This window comes from Cyprinodon variegatus, unplaced genomic scaffold (genome assembly GCF_000732505.1).
Source record: "Cyprinodon variegatus isolate N-32 unplaced genomic scaffold, C_variegatus-1.0 Scaffold446, whole genome shotgun sequence".
NCBI lineage: Eukaryota > Metazoa > Chordata > Actinopteri > Cyprinodontiformes > Cyprinodontidae > Cyprinodon > Cyprinodon variegatus.
Genome location: NW_015150899.1, coordinates 140,182 through 160,800, shown reverse-complemented (window position 1 = coordinate 160,800; position 20,619 = coordinate 140,182). Strand labels below are relative to the sequence as shown.

General features: G+C 38.0%; 1 protein-coding gene across 1 annotated transcript in view; it reads right to left on the bottom strand.

Moving 5' to 3' along the window:
* The window catches only part of dmgdh (dimethylglycine dehydrogenase), a 25,415-nt gene extending 11,978 nt beyond the window's left edge, over nt 1-13,437 (bottom strand). Inside the window, exons 1-5 of the mRNA XM_015389035.1 lie at nt 13,214-13,437; nt 12,306-12,474; nt 9,658-9,756; nt 9,406-9,570; nt 6,636-6,840 (exon numbers count right to left, since the gene is read on the bottom strand). Coding sequence (XP_015244521.1) covers nt 6,636-6,840; nt 9,406-9,570; nt 9,658-9,756; nt 12,306-12,474; nt 13,214-13,335 — 760 coding nt within the window. The 5' untranslated portion in view covers nt 13,336-13,437. The remainder of the gene's footprint in view (nt 1-6,635; nt 6,841-9,405; nt 9,571-9,657; nt 9,757-12,305; nt 12,475-13,213) is intronic.
* Nucleotides 13,438-20,619: the final 7,182 nt, after the last annotated feature.

Genomic DNA, 20,619 nt, shown 5'->3' with positions numbered 1-20,619 from the left:
AACCATTGGAAATAGAAAATTGAAGTCATTTGAGCTTAGGCAATACCAAATTCTAGTTGCTTCGTGATCAATCTGAGAAGTAGTTTCTTTACATTTCTCAGATTCAAACCAAACCAAAATGCAAAAAATGAGCAAAGCCAGGGTGAACAGTCAAGCTATTACATCTGTGCCGACGTAAATAAGCAAAGGGGCCCAGAAGTCAGACGGATGTCACTGACTTTCTTCTGGAACTGTAAACCAGTTACCAAACAGTACAGAATGAGAACAGACAAGCCTGAGTGTACAGTACCACTTACTGGCAGGAAGGAGTTAGACAAGTAACATTCACATTTAGAGCTTCTAGGTAAAAAAATGTATCTATAATAATTAGTTAAGTACAGATTAGATGATATATTTGTAAATTAATCTGAAACTCTGGCCAACAGTTTCACCACTGGGGAGCAAGTAACACCAAAGTATCATCTGTCATTGAGCACAGGTTGAAGATGATTAGGTCAAAAAGGTCAATTACACCATCTGACTTCCTCTTCTCAGTGGAAGGAGCTTAGGTGATGCAAGAAGCTGAATATTAATGGACCAGATGATGAACCTCAGTCATACAAGGTGTTATTCATTTAAATGTTCTTTGCCAGACCTCCGACTTTGAGTACTGGCTCTTCCCCTAACCTGTGAGGATTTTTATTTAAACCACCCATGCCTTTTGAAACTAATAAAATTTTAACTCAAATAATTATAATACCTAAAAATTGTTGGATCAAATGCCGAGACTAGAATCAGCCCAAACAGGTTCAGGATGAAAAAAAAAAAAAAAAAAGTCATATCCAAGATGGTCGACTTCCTTTTTAATGTAGTAATGAGAAGTTCTAGATCCTAAAGTTGATACCTGCTACGGTAAAGTAAGCTTAAAGAAGTGGGTATTCTGAAAATGCCTATTTGGGCACTGAGGTCTCGGTGTTGCTGCATCTTCAAAACATTGAACTACTTAGATTTCACACACTGGGGACGTGTGTGCACAATGTGTCAAGTTTTGGCGTTTTAAGCAAGTTCATTACGGAAATATGCAATCTTCAAATTCCAATATGCACCACTTCCACTGCTCGCCAAATCAAAGTGGAAGTATGGCCAGTAGTCATCACTTACACACTCCTAATCCTCATAGCAAGCCTTCCCTAAAGGGTTGAAGCTGTGATCGATGTAAATGAAGGGCCAAGGTCAATGAGATGTCATTAACCCCTTAATGCCTGAATTTACACCCAGTTTTTACCCCCCAGAAATTTAAAGTTTGTATTGTTGCTGTATATCAGATGTTAGATCAAATAGGGGTTATTCATATCAACATTGCAGGTTTACCTTGCGTAAATTTAGGTATGAAGCTAATTAGCGACACAAGGCTTTTAGGGAACAATACAAAAAAGTTCCAATGTCACAATGTTAACCATTTATTAATGCTGTTTTTCTCTGACAAAAACCTTTTTAGTCAAAGCATATGTTTTTTAAACTACTTTCAAACATTCAAATAGACCTAATTCTTTTAGGTAATATGGAATGTCGACACGCCACACAATCCAACACCGTACTAGACCTTTCTTTGCGAATTAGAAAACAGTCTCACTCAATGAACACTGTTGGAAATTGATCTACTGCATTTTATAAAGAAAAAAAATCATTGGGTTTCAGATTTAGAAAAACACTCTTCAGTTTCTTTGCTACACTTTCATATTAGTTGCTAAACATGTTTTTGTAATAACAAATAAGTCAACCTGTCTTTCAATTCAATTAATTATAAAAAAAAAATGCTTTACTGGGTATTACCAGCAGTTTTATAAATCAATCTTGTATTACCGTATGATGCTGTATGATTAATTATTCATTCATCATTATTCTTTTCACAATTTTAAATCCTCTCTAGCACAACTTTTGTAAAATTAAAAACAAATATCACAAATATTTTATCCCAAATACCACAAATTTTAATAATCTCCATTCCTTAATTGCCTAGTGGGGCTAAAATGCTTCAAACTAACAATCAGAAATAACTTTATGAAATTTAGATATTTTCATTTTTTTTTATTGTACATCTACCTCAGATTAAGACATCTTACTAATTTAATCAGTCATATTATTGGCAGTCTTACAGTGGATCCTTGCTTTTACATGGATGATGTTTAATTCACACTCCTTAAAACTTGATTTGTTATGCAATGTCAAAAGAAAAGCTGTGTTGTTTTTATCAAAACTTTACCCAGAATGCATTAAAAAATGCTTGGGCCTCTTCTCTTTGTGGAGGGATTTTTTTAGCCATCTAAAATGGATCTTTGGAAAAGAATTTCTAAGCTGGCTGGTTTCCCATAAGGGGTTCTGTATTGCTGCTACCCAAAAAGCTGTAACATCTGTTTTCAGTTTATAGTAATCCATGGTGAGCTGAGGGACAAAGAGAACAAAAGGCAGGATACGCTGTATTTCCAAAGACCTAAAATAGGAGAAAACTTATGTGCATAAAAGTCCAGCAGCAAAAAGCTAAGAAAAAAACAGAGTCAGGAGGTGTGCATGTGATGCTCCTTCAAGATTGGCTGGAATGTGATCTGCTGCCCTCTTTGGATTGGCTGTGAAGGCAAACCGAGCAGCAGCCCCAGACAACTATAGACTTCAACAGAACTTTTCTCCAATATATTCAGAGCTGTGATTTGCCATTTTATTGATTATTATTTTAAACCCAACATTTAAAGAAAATAGATGACTAATCAAAAAGATCCATGACCTAAAACCAGCTAAATTACATAACACCTTCCTCCTGGGAAGAGGCAACTGAAGCAAAATCCTAAAACAGAGCTGACAAAACCAGCACTGGTGGGAGGGACGAAGGGGAGGCGGTAATAAACAAGATCCCCCCAGAACTGGTCTGGCCCAGTTTGAACTAAAAGCTGCCTTCTATGAACTCTGCAAGCTGTGGTTTGAGTGGGCAAAGTTCTCCTGCAGAGAGATGTTTGCAGATAAAACTCTCTACCATGGAAGCACTGTTTGTAGAAATGCTGAATCAGATTTTTAAGTGTATTTGGTATTGGTGGAGTTGTGTTAAAAAAAGAAACATGGGAGTAACTAATCTCTATTTATTGTTTCTCACTGTTATGATTGCTTATTTTGTGTCTGCTAAATGCTGGAATGATTTACAACTCTTAAATTTGGAAATAGATTTTTTTATAGGGCCATATTAAAAACATAATCAAAACTATATTCAAAGAAAAAGGAAAACGGCACTAAAAAATGTGGGACGGTTTATATGCTGACTGAGGCTGTGAGAGTTCTCAGTGAGTGATCTCTCCCAGCGAGTGATCTGTACTGTAAAGTTCAGAGATTTTAATTTTTTCATAAAGATGGGAGAGTGATAAGCTGTTTTTACCTGCACCATGCACCCCTCTTTGTTTAGACTTAGACTTAGACTCAACTGTATTTATCCCTTGGGATTACTCCTTCAGGGAATTTCTGGTTCCAGTAGCTTATATAGGGTACAAAGAGTTAAAGCAAGATGCCATTAAAGATAAATATACAATAGACAATATAAAAGGAGTGTATATGGTACAAAAGAGCATAAAAAAGATAAAACTTGTAATGTCCTGGAGTATGTTTCCCTTAGATAACAAAAAAACAATCTGCAGAGTAGAGAGCTAAAGGAAGACTACACAGTAGTTAACTTGGGATATTGCACTTGCATTGCAGAGATGTACTGACCATATAAATAAGTGAGAGATTACACAGGCTACACAGCAGTTTGTGTGTGTTATTGCACAGTGAGAGAGAAGAATATTGCACGAGTGACAGTAGCTAATGTTTTGCATAAGATGACTAAGGAGGGGGGTGCTGACCCTAGTCCCTCTTCCTATCACCTCCTCCTTCCCCCAAGTGAGGAATTGTACAGCTTGATTGTGTGGGGAATCAAGGAGTTTAGCAGTCTGTTTAGTCCTGCATTTGTGGAGGAGGAATCTCCCACTGATCAGGCTCTTCTGAGTGGTGTGTCATGATCTCGGCACAATTGGATGGGTTTTTCTCCTTCTCCTCTGATTGGTTTGCTCCACCCTGCGCTCATTGGGCCGGATTTATCAAGATCCAATTTTGCGTGCAGTAATTTGCGCTCGCAAACTGGAATTTTGCGCGATGGGCTGGACCATGGTTTGCGGGTGATTTAACAAGAGCGATTGCGTAATTGGTGGCAGGTGCAAAACGGTTGGAGACGCCCTATTTAAATGATGGTTTTGCGCGTTTTGTGGTTTGCGGCATGGCGAGTTTGGACAGCAGAAAGCGCAAAAGGAAATTCGACCCCATGGAAATGGAGGTGTTGGTGGATGAAGCCAACAAACATTTAAGTGAGCTACAGCAAAGAAGTGTGACTGTCACACAGAGGAATGCTATATGTGAACAAATCTGTAATAAAGTAAACGCTGTTGGTGAAACCTTGCGAACAGTGGATGAAGTAAAAAGAAGATACCAGGATATTAGAAGGCGAACCAAAGAAAAACTGGCATATAACAAAACATCTGCAAACAAAACAGGAGGGGGCACAGTAGATGAGATGCCTCTGACCAGCATTGAGGAACAAGTACAGCTGACGCTCTGTGAGGAGCAAATCACTCGCCCAACAGCTCCAAAATGGCAATGCTGTATAAACGAAATGTTTTGATGATCGTTTCCTCGTTTATTCCAAAAATATTCACACAGAGTGAAAAAATGCGTTCTCTGCGTCTCCTTGCTTCATTTCGATGTCTCCTTCTTGCGACAATAACCGCTGCCATGTGTGCGCAATTACGCATACAGACCATTTGCACCTTCTTTTGAAACGTGTTAAATATAGAGTCAGATACCGTTAGCAAAATTGCTTTCAGGTTTAATAAATCACTTTGCGAGTGCTAAATTACTATATTTACATGTTCTCCTCCCCATATTGCATATTCATTGCAGAAAAAGTACTAAATGGATAAGAGGCGCTATTTTGCACGTTTTAAAAACCAAATCCTTTTAGCACGCTGTTGATAGATCAGTTTGTACATTTTTTAGCGTGCGCAGTGAAATAGCTCACGTTTTTATACACGCAAACCTTTGATAGATCCGGCCCATTATGTCTTATCAGATCTGCCTGTTCTTTCTGCTATTTATGCCACTGGATCCTAGTCGATGGTGCCAGATTATTCGAGCTTCCAGCGAGTCTAATTCTAGCGTCTCTGTATGTGTATAGTTCTGCCTGATCCTGACCCGTCTCTGCCCCGGACGTCACAGTTTCGGCCTCCCCTTTTCTGCTCTGTTTTTGCCTGTCCTGTATTTCCGGATTGTTAACTTGATTTCACCTGTTGTCGACCTTGGACGTCTTCTGACCACGGCTTGGATTATCCTTGATCCCTTGGTTCCTCTGTGTATTATGGCTGCAGCTAGTCGCTGCTCCTCTTCTCTCCTGGATCTCTGGTATCAGCTCAGTTTCAAGCTGTAGAGTTCCGTTCCTCTGGTCTTCACTCCTTCTTCTGGGCTCAGACTTGAACTTTGCCAGGTTGCTGACTTTCAAAGCGCATTGTTTTCCCCGTTTGAGTTTCAGAAGTCACTGACCTGAGTCTCCATCCCTGCAGCGTATCCAGTGAGCCCGCCACAGCTGACGAGCAGCAGCAAGCAGTCTTTGCAATAAAGCGCCTTTTAAGTATAAATGTCTGTCTCAGCTGAATTCTGGGTCCTATGCTCTGAGCCTTCTGACATGGAGAAGACAGTGTGCAGAGGGTGGCTGGCATTGTTCATAATGTCCAGCAGTTTGTTAAGTGTCCTTGTCTTTGTTCTGTTTCCCCAAAGCTTATGTGTTTTACTTTGTAATCCCGTCTCACTTTCAGTCAGACCCATGAAATTGCTGCTGAATTGCTGCGTAGTCCAACAAAATCTCCTCCCTATTGACTCTAAATGAGAGCTAAATGCCCCAACCTTGTCCGACACAATTTTCTCTTGGATTGGACGCAAAATCCAATTTGCTGTGTTCGGGGCTTTAGTTTTTAAGTCTTACCCACCAGATAAAGTTCTAAATCAATTAAGCACATTAAATCTATTATATCTTTAAATATAAACTATTTCATCACTGGCTGAAAGTTCCCAATTTGTTTCAAATCTTTTAAAGGCGCACTAATAAGCAACATGTTGCTGAATAAGTGCACCCTCGCAGAGTGCTGCTGTCACCACCATGTTAACATTGTGGGGATGGATTGCTTAAGTTGAGGTGTTTCACATTTTTTTGCACAGAAAGTTATTTGCATGTTGGCAAAAAAGGAAAGTGTTGATAAGGTGTGATGAGAGAACCGCCACATGTGTACTGTTAAACCCTGCCTTCCAATGCCTGATTTATGGATCTTGTTAGTTTTCAGTGGCCGTTGGGCTTCAGCCATGTCTCGGTAGAACTGAAGATGCCCCAAACTTTTTCCTTTTTCAGAATAAATATGAAATGCTTGCACTGGGTTTCATTTACCAGTAAAAGGGTAAATACAGCTTGACAACCTTTCTTAATTTTGTTTATCAAACAGTTCTCATTGTTCTTCCTGTTCGTTATTATGTACAACTGAGCGTTGGTCAGTCAGATGAAGCCCTAAGTAATTAATTCATCATTATCTGAATGCACAAACCTGCTGTGTTCACAATACGATTTGCACGAATGGTCCCATGGGGAGTCTGGACATCCCACTTTCCATCTGATACTTGGGTGAGTCCGGTGACTGGAGCTGGATTGTAGATCTGGGCCCCGTACATACGAGCTCCAGCAGCCAGAGCCATGGTTAGAGAGTATGGGTCAATGTGGCCATCTCCAGGGGTATACAGACCTGCTAGCACCTGAAATCAGAGAGTAAGATTAAATCTATACCAATATTAGAAAGTTATATATATTATTACTAGCCATTACTAGCAACCATGTACAATTCCATTTTAGCTCCTTTGTAATACCATTTTTTTCCAAATTGGAGCATACAGAGGGAACCTCTAAGCAGAGCCCCAGAGCAACTTTATGTTCACCCCATGTTTTCTATAGGATTTGTGAGGTGTAAGGAGTCCATGGAAGAAGCTTGATTAAAGGCTAAAAACTATTTCTATGCTTATCCGGTAAATGATATGTACCCATTTAGTGTTTTTTGTTTTTTTTTATCCAACAACACTAAAGTATACTTGGGAGTCCAGGTGGCGCAGTGGTTAGTGCGCACGATCCAATTATGGAAGCCTTGGTCCTCGACATGGCTGACCCGGGTTCGAATCTGGCCTGTGTCTCTCTCTCTCTCTCTCATACCTCCTTTCTTGTCAGCCTACTGTTGAAAAAACAAGCCACCAGTGGCATAAAAAAGTGTTGTTTATTCAGTTACTCACACCTTTACACGCCAATGGCGGTAAGTTACATTAGCCATGTTTCCATCCAACTGATATACAAATTTTCAAAAAGAAAAGGAAAAGCGAATTTCCAGCTTTGGCATTCAGTTTAAAGCTAATTCATCTCATGGGCTTTAATTCGTTGTCCCCACTACATCCTCACGCATTACTGTAATAAACAGGATGTAGAGGCTGCCATCTGGCACGGACCATAGATCACTAGTGAAGGAAAGTTTTAATGACTGTGTTTCTATAGGGCAAGTTGTTCTTACGTTCACAGGTCAGCTGGTAATGCTGATGTTGCTTCCAGCCATGTTTACAGACATAATAGGTATATCGGGGAGAATGTCGACAGCAGAAACACAAAGAGCAAATCAACCATGTACGATAAAAAATTGATACATTAGAGCTGATTTGGAAAAAGTGTCTCCATCAACCGTTAAGCCTAAAATCCCCTCAAGTGAGAGTAAAAATTTTTTTTGCGAATTTGGGGGAGTTTTTTCAAATTTTGCCATTCCTATCAAGCTTTTCTGATGCAACCCTTCACAATGTGCATTAGAAAAAGCGGATGGAAAGCACCTATTGTAGCCATAGCTGTTCTGGGGCAGACTGACAGAAGCAAGGCTGGCGTACAATCAGACTAACAGCAGCAGGCAAAGACTGTAAAGTGTATTTCCCAAGGACACAACAAGTGACGAATGGAGCTGAAGCTGGAATCAAACTCTCCTCATTTAAAGGAGAAACCCCTTCCTCCTATGCTTCAATCACCCAGTCATAGGTTTTAAACCGCTAAGCTAATCAATGATCCAATGATTTTCAATCAGTTTCCTTAAACGACTTTATTCTTGTGATAAATGTTCTGGTATTGTATTTTATTTTAAATGTCAGGGTTTATTGAAGTCTGAATAGGTTCCCACAGTTTGTGGAGTATAAACAGGCCCACAGCATACCAGATCCTCTATCCTCTGGTCTAAGTTTTGTATTTTTTAAGTCCTATTTCTGTGTACGTCTATGCTTTTAAACAAGTCACCTCCAAAAAATGAAATATATATCTTTAGCTTGACAACAACATGAAGCACTGAAACAACATTACAAAGCAGCCGCTTTAGGAGAGGTCTGGGACCTGGGATCAACATGCAATTACCTAAATATCTAGAAATAGCTGCCACTTGATGGTAGATAAAAAGCCAGATATGGACTTTAATAGATTTGAAGAGAAAAAATTGTTAAATAAATGAATAACAAAACAGCTCTGCTATGGGTGTCACAACCAACAAGACTTCCAGCTGTAATTGCAGCCAAAGATGCTTTAAAGGTGGGAATACATTTGCATCTAAAATGTTTACTTAAAGGTATCTAGAAAAAAAGACTGAAAACCATTTTTTGTATTATTGTGGATCATTTCGTCTAGATATTTTCCTAAGAAATCTGTAATTAAACTTAAAAACATATTTGTTTAGAGCTGCCTTTGACTGTTAACCAAGGTTTTATTAGTTTAAGGTTGTGATCCAACTGTTTTATTTTCTTCTCTACCTGCCTTTATGTTTTTTTTTTTTTACTTGCTTTTGTCCTGCTTTGTTGTTGTCCAATTTTTGTATTTGTATCATAAATGTTTTCACTTTTATTACATTTTTATTTTTTTTCAATTGTATTATCTAATTCATGTGAAAAACTTTGAACGCTATTCAAATAAAATTGCCTTAGCTTGCCTTAACTAGTAATAGAAGATTTGTGCCCTAAAATTTAATGTATTAAGAGTGAGGGGTGTGAATACTTTTTGAATGCAACGTAAATTAAAAGAAAATGATTGGATGAACACCTTTTATTGCTTCTTCAAATTCAATTTGTGAAGGATTTCAGTTGTTCCACACTAAAGAAATAGAATCAAACACAGAAAGTAAAATAGAAAGACCAATAAGGGCTCCAAATGGTGGTCCGTTAACACTATAGACGTTAAATGTCTTTGACTAAGAAAAAACAAACTATAAAACCTGCGTTTATCCATTCAAACACTGCAACACTGCATTGTTTTATACAGACCTTGTCAATGTTAAGCAGGGGGAAAAGTTCTTGGACTTTTTCAGGTCCGATGAGGTACTGTGGCGTCACGTGCCAGTGAGTACGAGTCATCTGGTACTTCATCTCATCCACACGAGCCGCTGTGGAGGCAATGCGGACGCTGCCGGGCTGGTGAAAGCCAACAGCCTGCACAGAAAAATTATTTAAAATAAAATAAACCAATACAAGGTTTTAACAAAAAATAACAGCTAAAGAAACATTGAGGCTCGTCACCTGGCCAGTTTCTGCCTCCAGGGTCTCGTAAAGTTTGATGCTGTCAAAGTGGACTTTCTTCAGATTGATGCCTGGATGGTAATATGTTGTCAGACCTGCCTGATATACAAAGGAAAATACCATTAAGATTTATTAGAAAAAAGCTGCCATGAGGTTTACATGAGGAATAATAACGAATGCATTATTAAACAGGGATTACAGACCCATAAATAACCTTGGCAAGGATCAATGAAAAAACAGCTTCTGATATAATAAATACAAAAATAAAAATATAAACGGTTGAGTCTAAGTTTTTCAATCCATTTGACCAATATATCTTAACATTGATCCATCAACATTTTCGGTCTTGGTGTAACTGCAGCTCCATGATACCTTATCATCAAAGACTGAAGGCCGAAATATAGTCGCGTGTTTGGTTGTCGAGCCGGGCTGTGTACGCCGTTTGTGAGCCAATAGAAGCGCATTACACATTTATATTGATGCAGATGTGGGTGCAGTACTTGACAAAAATCTAAAGGTGCAGTGATCAACATAACATGAGGAAAGGCAAAAAAAAAACAGAACAAACTGTTGACGTCTCACTTCCAAAATGGCCGAGCGCAGTAACGTTTGTTTAAGAATCATTATTTATATGTAATGGAAACTAACAGTAACAACGCAGCATTTAACCACACTGTTCCACTTGAGACTTCTGCACCATTTGATGTCAATAAAGGCAAACTTGCTCTTTGAGAACAACTTCATGTCCTCCCATTTGTAATAAAGCTTACAGGGGGCGGAGACGCCATGATTAGCACGTCACCCTAACGCACTGTGCGATGTGGCGAGTATAAACCAAGCTTAACTGTCTGTCATCCTGCTTGATTGATTCGGATGCTATTAAGGTGGGTTTGCTTCTCAATCCTGTGAACTTTGCTGCCACTTGTGCTGCGTTTTTTTGACAAAAAGTTTACCTTCCACCAAACTTTCCATTACATTCCTGGATACAACAAAAGAGTCGACATTTTAGGCCTCCTGTTGGAAGAAGTCAGTCGTTTGCATGATCGTGACGGCCATATATATAAGATTTCTTTAAGGAAGATTATTTGCAATAGTCTGATTATTACAGCAGTCCAAGTTTATGAGAGTTGGATGTTTGGATTCTCCAGAGCTAAAGGCAAAAAGTTGGTGTTTTTTTTTTTTACTGCAATAATTAATCAGAAAATAAGTATACTTTTCCAGTATATGAGGAGGAAAGCTTGTAAATGAATATCGGATCCCAAGTGGGTCAACAACTTCAATACGTTGAAAACTTATAGCACAGCAGCTGTTAAGTGGGAATGTTGTAACTGCAGACTCGTATCAGGAGCAACTGTTGTACAGGCGCTCATTTCAGCAGGCTGTCAAGGAAGAGCAGCCGACAACTTCAGTTTTTATGCAGCGTGAAATAAAATGATAACAATCAACTGAAGGAATTAGTTCACAATAGGGAAAATCTCCTCCTGAATCACTACATTTCTAATGAAAAAGTTCTAACAAAAAAATTATTGAAATCCAAATTTCAAAACTAATAAATAAAAAAAACTAATCATTCATGAGTTTTAACATATGGTATGGAAAGAAATATGTTACTCTGACTTATTAAAGAGCTTATTTCAGAATTGTGCACTCTAAAACACTTAGATGCAACGTATATGCAAGCATGCTTGGTGTGGGGGATTGCTTTTCAGTCAATGAGTCGATGCAATCTACTGATTTTCCTAGATAGAAAACTGTGATTCAATCTGACTGTGTGACCTTGTTGAATCGTCTCTGTAAAGTGCCCTGAGATGATATTTGTTGTGAATTAGCACTAATATAAACGGAATTTAATCGAATCAAACTTTCCAGATTTTCTTTCACTATTTGCAGAATTATGTTGAAAGCAAGCGCAATAATATAGCTGCAAAAAAAATTAAGCAGATGCTATGAGCAACTCTGTCCTTGTTTGTAACTTTCCTCTTTTTGTATGGAAAAACAACATTTGCAGGCCATAGCAATTTCTGGAAATAATTCATGACAGACTATAAAATCATTCTTCTGTATAAAACATTCCGATGTGAACAGTTCACCTTTAGCTTTGGGCTACCAGCAGTACGGTACATTTTATACATATAAATGATAAAAAAATATCACCCTAACTTCAGGGAAATAGTTGAACTTCCTTGAAGCTACAACAGAATTAGTAAATAAATGTTTTGTTTTATTTTTTTTAAAGGCCAGGGTGGAGTTCAAAGTGCATTCTGTTTTATAATTTCTATGAGCAAGTATTCAAATATAATTTTTGTGTTTCTAAAGCAAAGCAAAATCATTTTTTAGAATAAAACATACAGTTTGATATTTAAATCAGATAAAGCTGTTATTGTATTGTTGATATTAATCTTTGTGATAAGACAAGACTAATTGTTACCACATGCAAGAACATTTGAATATAGATTAATTACATATTTAAACTGTAGGTGTCTGATGGTAGTTGGAGGGCCCCCAAATCAAATTCTGTTTAGAGCCTCAATAAACTTTAAACTGGCCCTGTGTGTCAACATATACAGCTCCTTTTGTAATCGCTAATCATCTGAGCAGCAAAAGTCTTCCTGTAAACACCAATAATGTGTGACTAAGAGTTAACATACAGCATGCCAGGTGGAGCCAGCTGTCAGCTCAGACTTCTCCAGCAGAACCACATCCTTCATGCCAGCTTTGGCCAGGTGGTAGGCCAGGCTGACCCCCACACAGCCTCCACCAATGATGACGGTGTCTGCAGTGTCCTTCCAGCGCTTTCCCAAATTTGAGGAGGCATCACTAGAACATGCAGAGAAAAGGTGTAAGTGAATGCAGTCAGCGGCATGCAACAATATAATGCAACACTACAACGGCAATAACTTGTGCAATGAATAATGTTAAACTGGCACTTAGGACATGTTGTTTTATGTATATGATTTCTTTTTTTATCTTTCTGTGAAGCACTTTTGTGTTCCTGGTTTTGTTGTAAAGTGCTAAATAAATAAACTTTGAATTGATAATGTGCACTTACTATTGAATACCCTGTGCAATAACCTGTTTCTTCATATTTGACACCCAGTGCAATAACTATACATATAAATATCCATCTAATAAATACCCATGTTAACACCCTGTGCAATAACCCTGTGCAATAATCCTGCTTTATTAAAAAAAAAGCTGCCATATACACTTTATACAGTATATCCCATGCACCTTTGTCTTTCTTTGGCACCTTCTTCTTTTCTTTTGACTATTTGAGCTGACGTAACAAGTACATTTCTACACTGTGGGATCAATAAAGTCAATCAATCAAATGCACAACTGTTGATTACTGCATTGATCAGATGTTGCATGCTTTGGTTGGAGATCAATGCTCATAAGTGATTAGAGATGTAGTGAAAATGCTTGCTCAAATGTGCAACGCTGCACTGACTTTAAGTACCATGAAATTATTCAAAAACATCTTTGAAATAATTCAAACAATTAAGGTTTGATTTCCTAGTTTGGTCCAAATAATCCAGAAAAAGATCCGCCTCACCCTTCCTCTGCATGCTGCCTTGGGGTGCAGCAGATGGTCCTCAGGGGGAGCCGCGCAATCCCCCCACAGACAGTGAAGTCTTTGCGCAGCTGGTGGCTGACGAGCTTTAATATTCTGGACATTGCTGCGCTCTGACAGAAAGACAGAAAAGCAAAGAAGCTTTAGAGCACAGGCGGGCCCCCTGTGTTTGGACCCCTGGACTGATCTGTGTAGTAACAAATATTCCACTTTTACCCTGACAGGCGCTTTGACCCGCCCAGGAGAAAGTTTGCCAGGAGTTAACTCTTTGTGCGCCGAAGTTTTGCAAGGCAGTCATGAAGAAATGGGGAAAATTTATTGTTCTTTAAATAGAAAAGGGGGGAAGAGAACTGTTCTGAAATAGCTACATTTAACGTTTTACCTGCAAAAAAAATAAATAAATAAAAAATCTAATCCCCTCTTTAGTAACAATTATATCCTATGGCTTCATCAAAACCTAGTCTATGTATCTGTATATATATTTCTGTTTTATTCTAATTGCCAATAAAGATTTCGGATTTTTCCTAAATCCATTTTTGGGGATGGAGACACATTTTAACTTTAGCCAATCAGAAGAAGACCTCCCGGAGAGCTTTGCACTAAGACAGCCACTTAGGGTTAATATGATGAATAGTTTTGCTAAGCTGTATTTGTACCTGCAGCTAATTTACTGTAAAGATTCAATTCAGTTTATTTATATGGCGCCAATTCACAACCTATGTCATCTGAAGGCACTTTACAGTTCACTAGATTATACAGTCAAATTGATTCAAAGTTTTCTATCTAAGGAAAACCGGCTTGCAATCCCTCACACTAAGCATGCTTGTAGCGACAGTGGAGAGGAAAAATTCCCTTTTAACAGGAAGAAACCACCAGCAGAACCAGGCTCAGTGTGAGCGGCCATCTGCTGAGGCCGACTGGGGTTCAAGGAGACAGAAGCAGAGATACAAAAACCAACTGTAAAAGGCGGCCCAGTCCAGGAAACACACAGCCAGGCAGACGAGCTCTGAGCCAGCTCCCATGCCAGAGGATGAAGACAGCACATCCAGCCAGTCACAGTCAGAGAAACAGGACTACACTGGAAAACAGGCCGATCTTGAACATCTATTTACACAGGTGTTGATGGCAGCAGCAAAGATAAAAATAGAAAACAAGAACCAAGAACAGCCAGTAGGGGGCATCTCCTGAGGTTCAAAACACAATAAATGTTTTTTTATGAAATCACTCAACTTTTCTTTTGAGCTGCACCCCTGTAAATGTGCATTGTTTATTTCGGATATATATCTTTTTTATAGAGAGGAAATATGGAATTTTTTATATCTGTTAACATTCAACACAGTGTTAGAATAAAGGGAAACCACGCTAGCCAGTTTCTATCATACTGAAAAGCCGAGTTATGTTCTAAGAACACAGTCACACCTTTGTAGAATGCTTAAAGTTGAAGCACGAAAAAGGAGATTAACGTGCTGGCTGCAGTCCTACTATCCGCTAATAGCCTTGCATGACTTTACCATTCAAATTTAAGCTTTAAAATATAAAGGAAAACAATATAATTATGAATGGAGCTGGTTAAGTACTATCTGTACCCAAGATTTAAGATACAAGAGGTAAAAAAAAAAAAAAACATTTACACCCAGAACTTCTATATTACGGTATACATTCAGCCATATTGGATACTGAACTGAGGGCTGCTTGGCAACCCCTTTAGTTTCAATACAGTATTTCTAATTTCTGTCTGTGGACCCAAAAAAACAAAAGTACAAATGTGAAGCACCATGACTCCAAAAAACAGTGGGTTTTAATCATTTTTTTGTGTGTGTACGTAATGAAAATTGATAACATAATTATCAGCATTCTGTGCATAGGTTATCTGCCTAACTTAGATAGGGCTATTAAAGATGCATATTAAAAATAGTTTTTGTTTAATATCTAAAACATTACAATTATGAGGCATTGAAGCATAGTTTTTTTTTTTTTGCATTATTAAGTTTATTACATATATATCCATCATATTGGATTTTAAGGTTTAGATTGGTTTAGACTTATACTGACAAAGTCAAGATTTAAACTTAAAGAAATATTCCAGTCTAACTTCAACTGGAAATTTGGAAATCCTGGCTTTCATGCGAAAATTGAAATTCATTACTTTTTTCTGATTTCCTGCACACCTCTATCTTTCAGCAGAAGCCCTATGCTACGCTCCGTTTAGGTATCCTAGCAGTGGGAACTCAGATCTGAAAATGCTCTTACTCTATTTTATCTGATATGGAATTAAGAACTTTTAATTGAGTTTTTAAAGGTGGACAAAGGAAGATGGAAATCACTATTAAATACCTATTCTGGACTGCAAACATACTATATATATTATAATTGTACTATTTACAATCTAATTGTAAAGAGTGGCATAAAACATCCCATAGAAGTCAATAGATCTCACCTGATGCCAACAGCCTTTTCCACTCTAAACCTTCCATACATAAATATTTATCAAGGAGAGGTCCTTGAGCTAATTTGAGCTGCCTTTAACTCAGCTGGGACAGCTGCAGCAGGTTCCAACTGGATGCTTTTCCTGATAACTGGAACAGAGCATTGAGGGAAATCCATACCTGGTTGCTAATGTGTATTCAGTGATAAAGCTCCCCTGGACTGTCAATACGTAAAGCCCCCTGTAGATTAAAAAAAAACATATAAAGTACATACCTACTCCAAGTAGAGACTGTGGACTATTTGGTGTTCTGTCACAGGCATAAATCTGAACACTTGTGTGATGTCATATTGCATGCAATAACCAAATGTCAATTCTATGTTCCCTGAAATATTACGGTAAAAATCTTGTTTCAAAATGACAGATAAATCTGCAAGTGACAGAAACTCAGCTGTAGCTTATCTAACTTTTACCTAACTCCACCAAAAGCGATATTGTAGAGGGATTGCCAGCCATTTAAGATTTTTCTTAGCTTTATACAATCATGATAAAGAAAATAGTCCATTTAGTTCACATGTGTTCTTTTGTATTGCTTTTTCTATAAAGATTTAAAAACATTTCTGAGTCAGATGTTAGGAAACTCTTATATATCCCTAAACTACTATTCTGTTGGGTTGAGCCCTACATCAGGCAAGCTATGGTTTGTTTACACATTATCTAGTTGTAGTTGCCTTTCTGGTGCATAGAGGCGACTCCTGCACAGGGCAAGCTTTGTGTTGTTTCTGCTCAGCCTCATTAGTTGAAAGGTTGTCAAAGTTCAGTGTGTGGAGTTGGGCTAGGCTGCTTCACCACAGGAGGGCGTGACCATGGAAATCTGGAATGAAATGCATGTTTCTTCTTACATTTATCCCCTAAGCTCTATACGTTTTGTTGGCCTTTATGCGTTACCAAAGCAAAACTCCAAAAATCTAATCATTTCGTTATATATATGTATGAAAACTGCACAGTAATGATGGAAAGTATTAACACCCTATAAACCTTTCAAATTTTATCCTATCACTGTTTTTGATCAGATTTTTTTTCTCCCTTTCGACAGAATCCTTAAAAAAGAAAATGTCATGATCTTGGCGCTGGCTTAATTACTTTTTTCATTCAACTGTCTAACTCTGACCCGGTTTGCCTCTCAACCACTGAGCCTGCTTGTTCCCATCTGATCTCTTAGCCTGACCTGTCTTTGGAATCCTATTGGAATCTTCCTGTTTGCTAAACTTGGAGCTGCTTCCTGTCACCGACTTGGATTTCCGTTAGGAACCTCTTCGGATTTCTGATCTCCTGGTTTTGAATCCTGAGCACATCCTCCACACCGGCTTTGGCTCTCTGGATAATCAGAATTCATCTGAATTCAAAATAGGTTAATCACAAAGAATTTCAACGTTTCTGTTAAACTGGGAGGTTAAATGTGGGGGCTGATCTTACAAAGAAATTTGAAATACAGCAGCAGCTTTTAGAGCATAGAAACAGTCTCTGCAGAGGGTTAGACTCTTTATGTTTATGTACTTTCATCAAAATCATTCCTGATTTCGTTTTGCAGCATTAACCAATGAACAAAAAATAAGAGGTTGAATAATTTCGGAGCATAAATGTGTCCTCAAACTGCTGCTTTGTCCTGGCTGTATCCTGCCTCTCATCTAATGACTGTGGAAACCCATGAAGGATAAGCAGGTATAGACAATGGGCTGGATGTTTTCTTGTTTGATGAAATATAAAAAAAGCAATTAAGCATTGGTTCCAGGCACCTTTGACCATCTGTGCCTATAAATAACCCTGTTTCTGGACCTTGGGAGGAAGAGTACCCAGAGAGTACCCAGCAACCACTAACTAGTTTTAGCCAGCTCAGGGTAAAAGTTAATAAAATCTTGTCATTATTATGAGTTTGCAGGGATGTCAACATTTAATGTGATAAATTGAGAGCTTTGCTCTAAGACGTAACCAACTGTCTGTCTGGATTGGGTTGAGGTTTGTGGACCCAAATGCAGAGGCAGGGAGGCAGAGGTGAGTTTATTGTGGATTTAATGAAGAGTTAAAAAACAACTGAGGCAGGAATCCAAAGATCGAAAAATTAAATGAAAAAAAGTCAAACAAACCAGAACCAAGGAGACATCTGGGGGAAAACAATCACGAGGAGGAGGACTCAGAGAGACGGATTTGGAGGAAGATGGATGAGGAACCAGTACTGAAGAACTGCACAGAGAGAGTAGTTATGGGAGACTGAAACAAAGAGAGGGCTAACGAGCAGATTGGGAGCAGGTGTGAACAGAGCAGAAACGGGAAAGGAGCCAGGGAAAAAGGAGAACACAAGAGGGCAGCAGAGGGCAGCAAATAAAAACCTGGAAACTGAAAATAACCAGGAAACACAACAAAATAAGAATTAAACCACTAAAACTAGAAAACATGGAACAAAGTAAAACAGGATACACAAAAGACAACATAACAGAACCAAGACTATGACACTGTCCAATTTTCCCAAACCCATAATTGCTCTGTTGTTCATAGTCTGGGAGAAATATAAATAACAAAGAAGCATATTTTGCTTGATCAATCAGTTATTATTACCTGTGTGCAGTTATTAAATAGTCTATTTTTCGGCTCCATTTATACATGATTAGCAAACAGCAAACATTTTTTAAATCTTCATGTTGGGCTTTTAACATGTGCCAAGATTTTATGAAATGTCCCAAAACACACCAAACTTGGACAAAAGCTTTAATTTTCAATTCTTTTAAATTTAGGTCGATGACATGAGCTCTTTTGCATTCTGCACCTTCTTTTAATCATAATTGCGACCACAACAATCTAGGACTTGCCAAACAATGATTAAAATATTCTGCTTTGTTAGTCTTTAGATTTTTGGAACATGAATTCTAATATATTTGGGAAAATGTGCATCCTCACAGCTACTCTGACGCATGTTTACGCTCATTTTGGGGAAACTGGTAACGCAGATGATGAGGTGGGGAAAGGATGCTTATTGCATTATGATTGCTCTCAAGCGTTCAGTTTTAGTTAATTCCAAACTTTAATCCTGATTGACTTCGTCAACTCATCTTTAATAGCTACAGCTACGTTAGAGTCCTAACTTGGCATGCAAACAAAAATTCGAATTCTATAGTAAAAGTTTATTTATTAAAAATCTGGTCCATGCGATTAACTAACATCCATTTAAAGTAATTTCTTTCCATCTTGTAGTGTTGCTGTTGTCCACTGGAGGGCGATGTTCATTTTTAAGTGGAACCTCACTAGTATTTGCCAGAGAAGTAATTCCAGAGCGGAGGCATGCTGGAGTAAAAGCATTAACCAGTTGGCAGTACGATCTGGGATTAGTTACACTGTTTAATTGTGACAAGAATGCAGAATTAACTTTTTGAGGATCTGTTTGTAAATATAAACACTTAATAAACTCTAAGTATCGCCTAAATAGCATCCATTTAACTGCACTGCATGGCAGAGCAGCATCAACTTCTCTGGTCTTGCAATTAGCAGAGTTCATGGGAAATGTCAGGTTGTGTGGAGGTTTCTGGAGGACCCAAATGCTGAGATGGAAGTTAATGTGGTTTCTTGCAGATTTAAATTTTAAAAGGTTGGCAAGTGATGCAAAAATCCTAATATAACAAAACACAGAAAATCAGGAGATGTCAGGGAAAACACTCAATAGGAGCTGAGAAACGATGAGCAACCAGCAAGGAGTAACTGAACAGGATGTGTTTATATGTGAGACAGAAATAATGGGAGGGTTAATTAGCAGATGGGGAACAGGTGTGGGCAGAAGAATCTAGGAGGGAGCTAGGAGAAGGAGATGGAAAAGAGGGTAAACAAGAAATACATAAGAACTAAAATACAACCGAAAAACAACTAGAATAACACAAAATGGAAATAAAACCAATGAAAATTCAAAAGGAAAACTTGAACAGAACCAAAACCATGTGAGGGAAGGCTTATGTGTGTTCATGAACCTGCATTTTCACATTATTCTGAGAGCAACCAGACCAGAGCAATGCTAACAGCACAAATGCTCCAGCATGTCAGAGGCACATACTCTGTTTATAATAGTTTTAAATCTCTATACATTGGAAATCTTGTGTTTCACATGTTGTATTTTTCTTTTTTATTCAGTAACCTAATAGATTCCTGTTTTTATACTTTAAATTGGTTTATTAATGTGTGAGAAAACACTTTTATTTATTCAGTCAGTATTAAATACAGACGGCACAACATAGCTGAAACATTTCTTCCCCACATTAAATCTCAGAGGTATGCTCTTTATTCAGATTTTCCGGATTGTTTTTATTTTTTGCCCTCTTTGGAACTGCGTCTTACATTATCTGCATGTCTGAGATATTGCAGCCAACTCTAACAGTGCCTGCAGCCTTGGATGGTATTGTTAATATGAACTGTCCATATATAACATTGTGTTGCCATTTATAATACTTCATTTTATTAGTAAACCTACAGTAATCTGTGGCTTCCGTATATATCTTACTATATTGTAATATCTTACTCATCAACACACCCTTCTGCCTTGAACTGCAGGGTTTTTGCTCTCTTCTCAGTGGTTGCCATTGTTAAATATAAAATGCCAGTGGTCAGCTGGCTCATTTATGTGCACAACAACATTCATTTGGTCCTTTGCATAGAGAACTTGTGGTTAAATTAGGGAAGGGTGCAGTATAAGGCAAAGCAGTTGTGATTTAAAAGAGCAAATTGTGTGTTGGTGAGCTTTCACATGGTGGTTTTATAAATGTATTTTACTTTTGTATACATAAGTTTTTCATATGATTTTAACTGGTTTGAAGCCCAGATTTTGATCACTTCTAAACATTCTGTTTACCTTTTTTTCAGTAATTCAGAGCTGGGCTTTCAGGTGTGATTTGTTTCAAATAACGCCAACAGTGCTTTAAATGTTTTT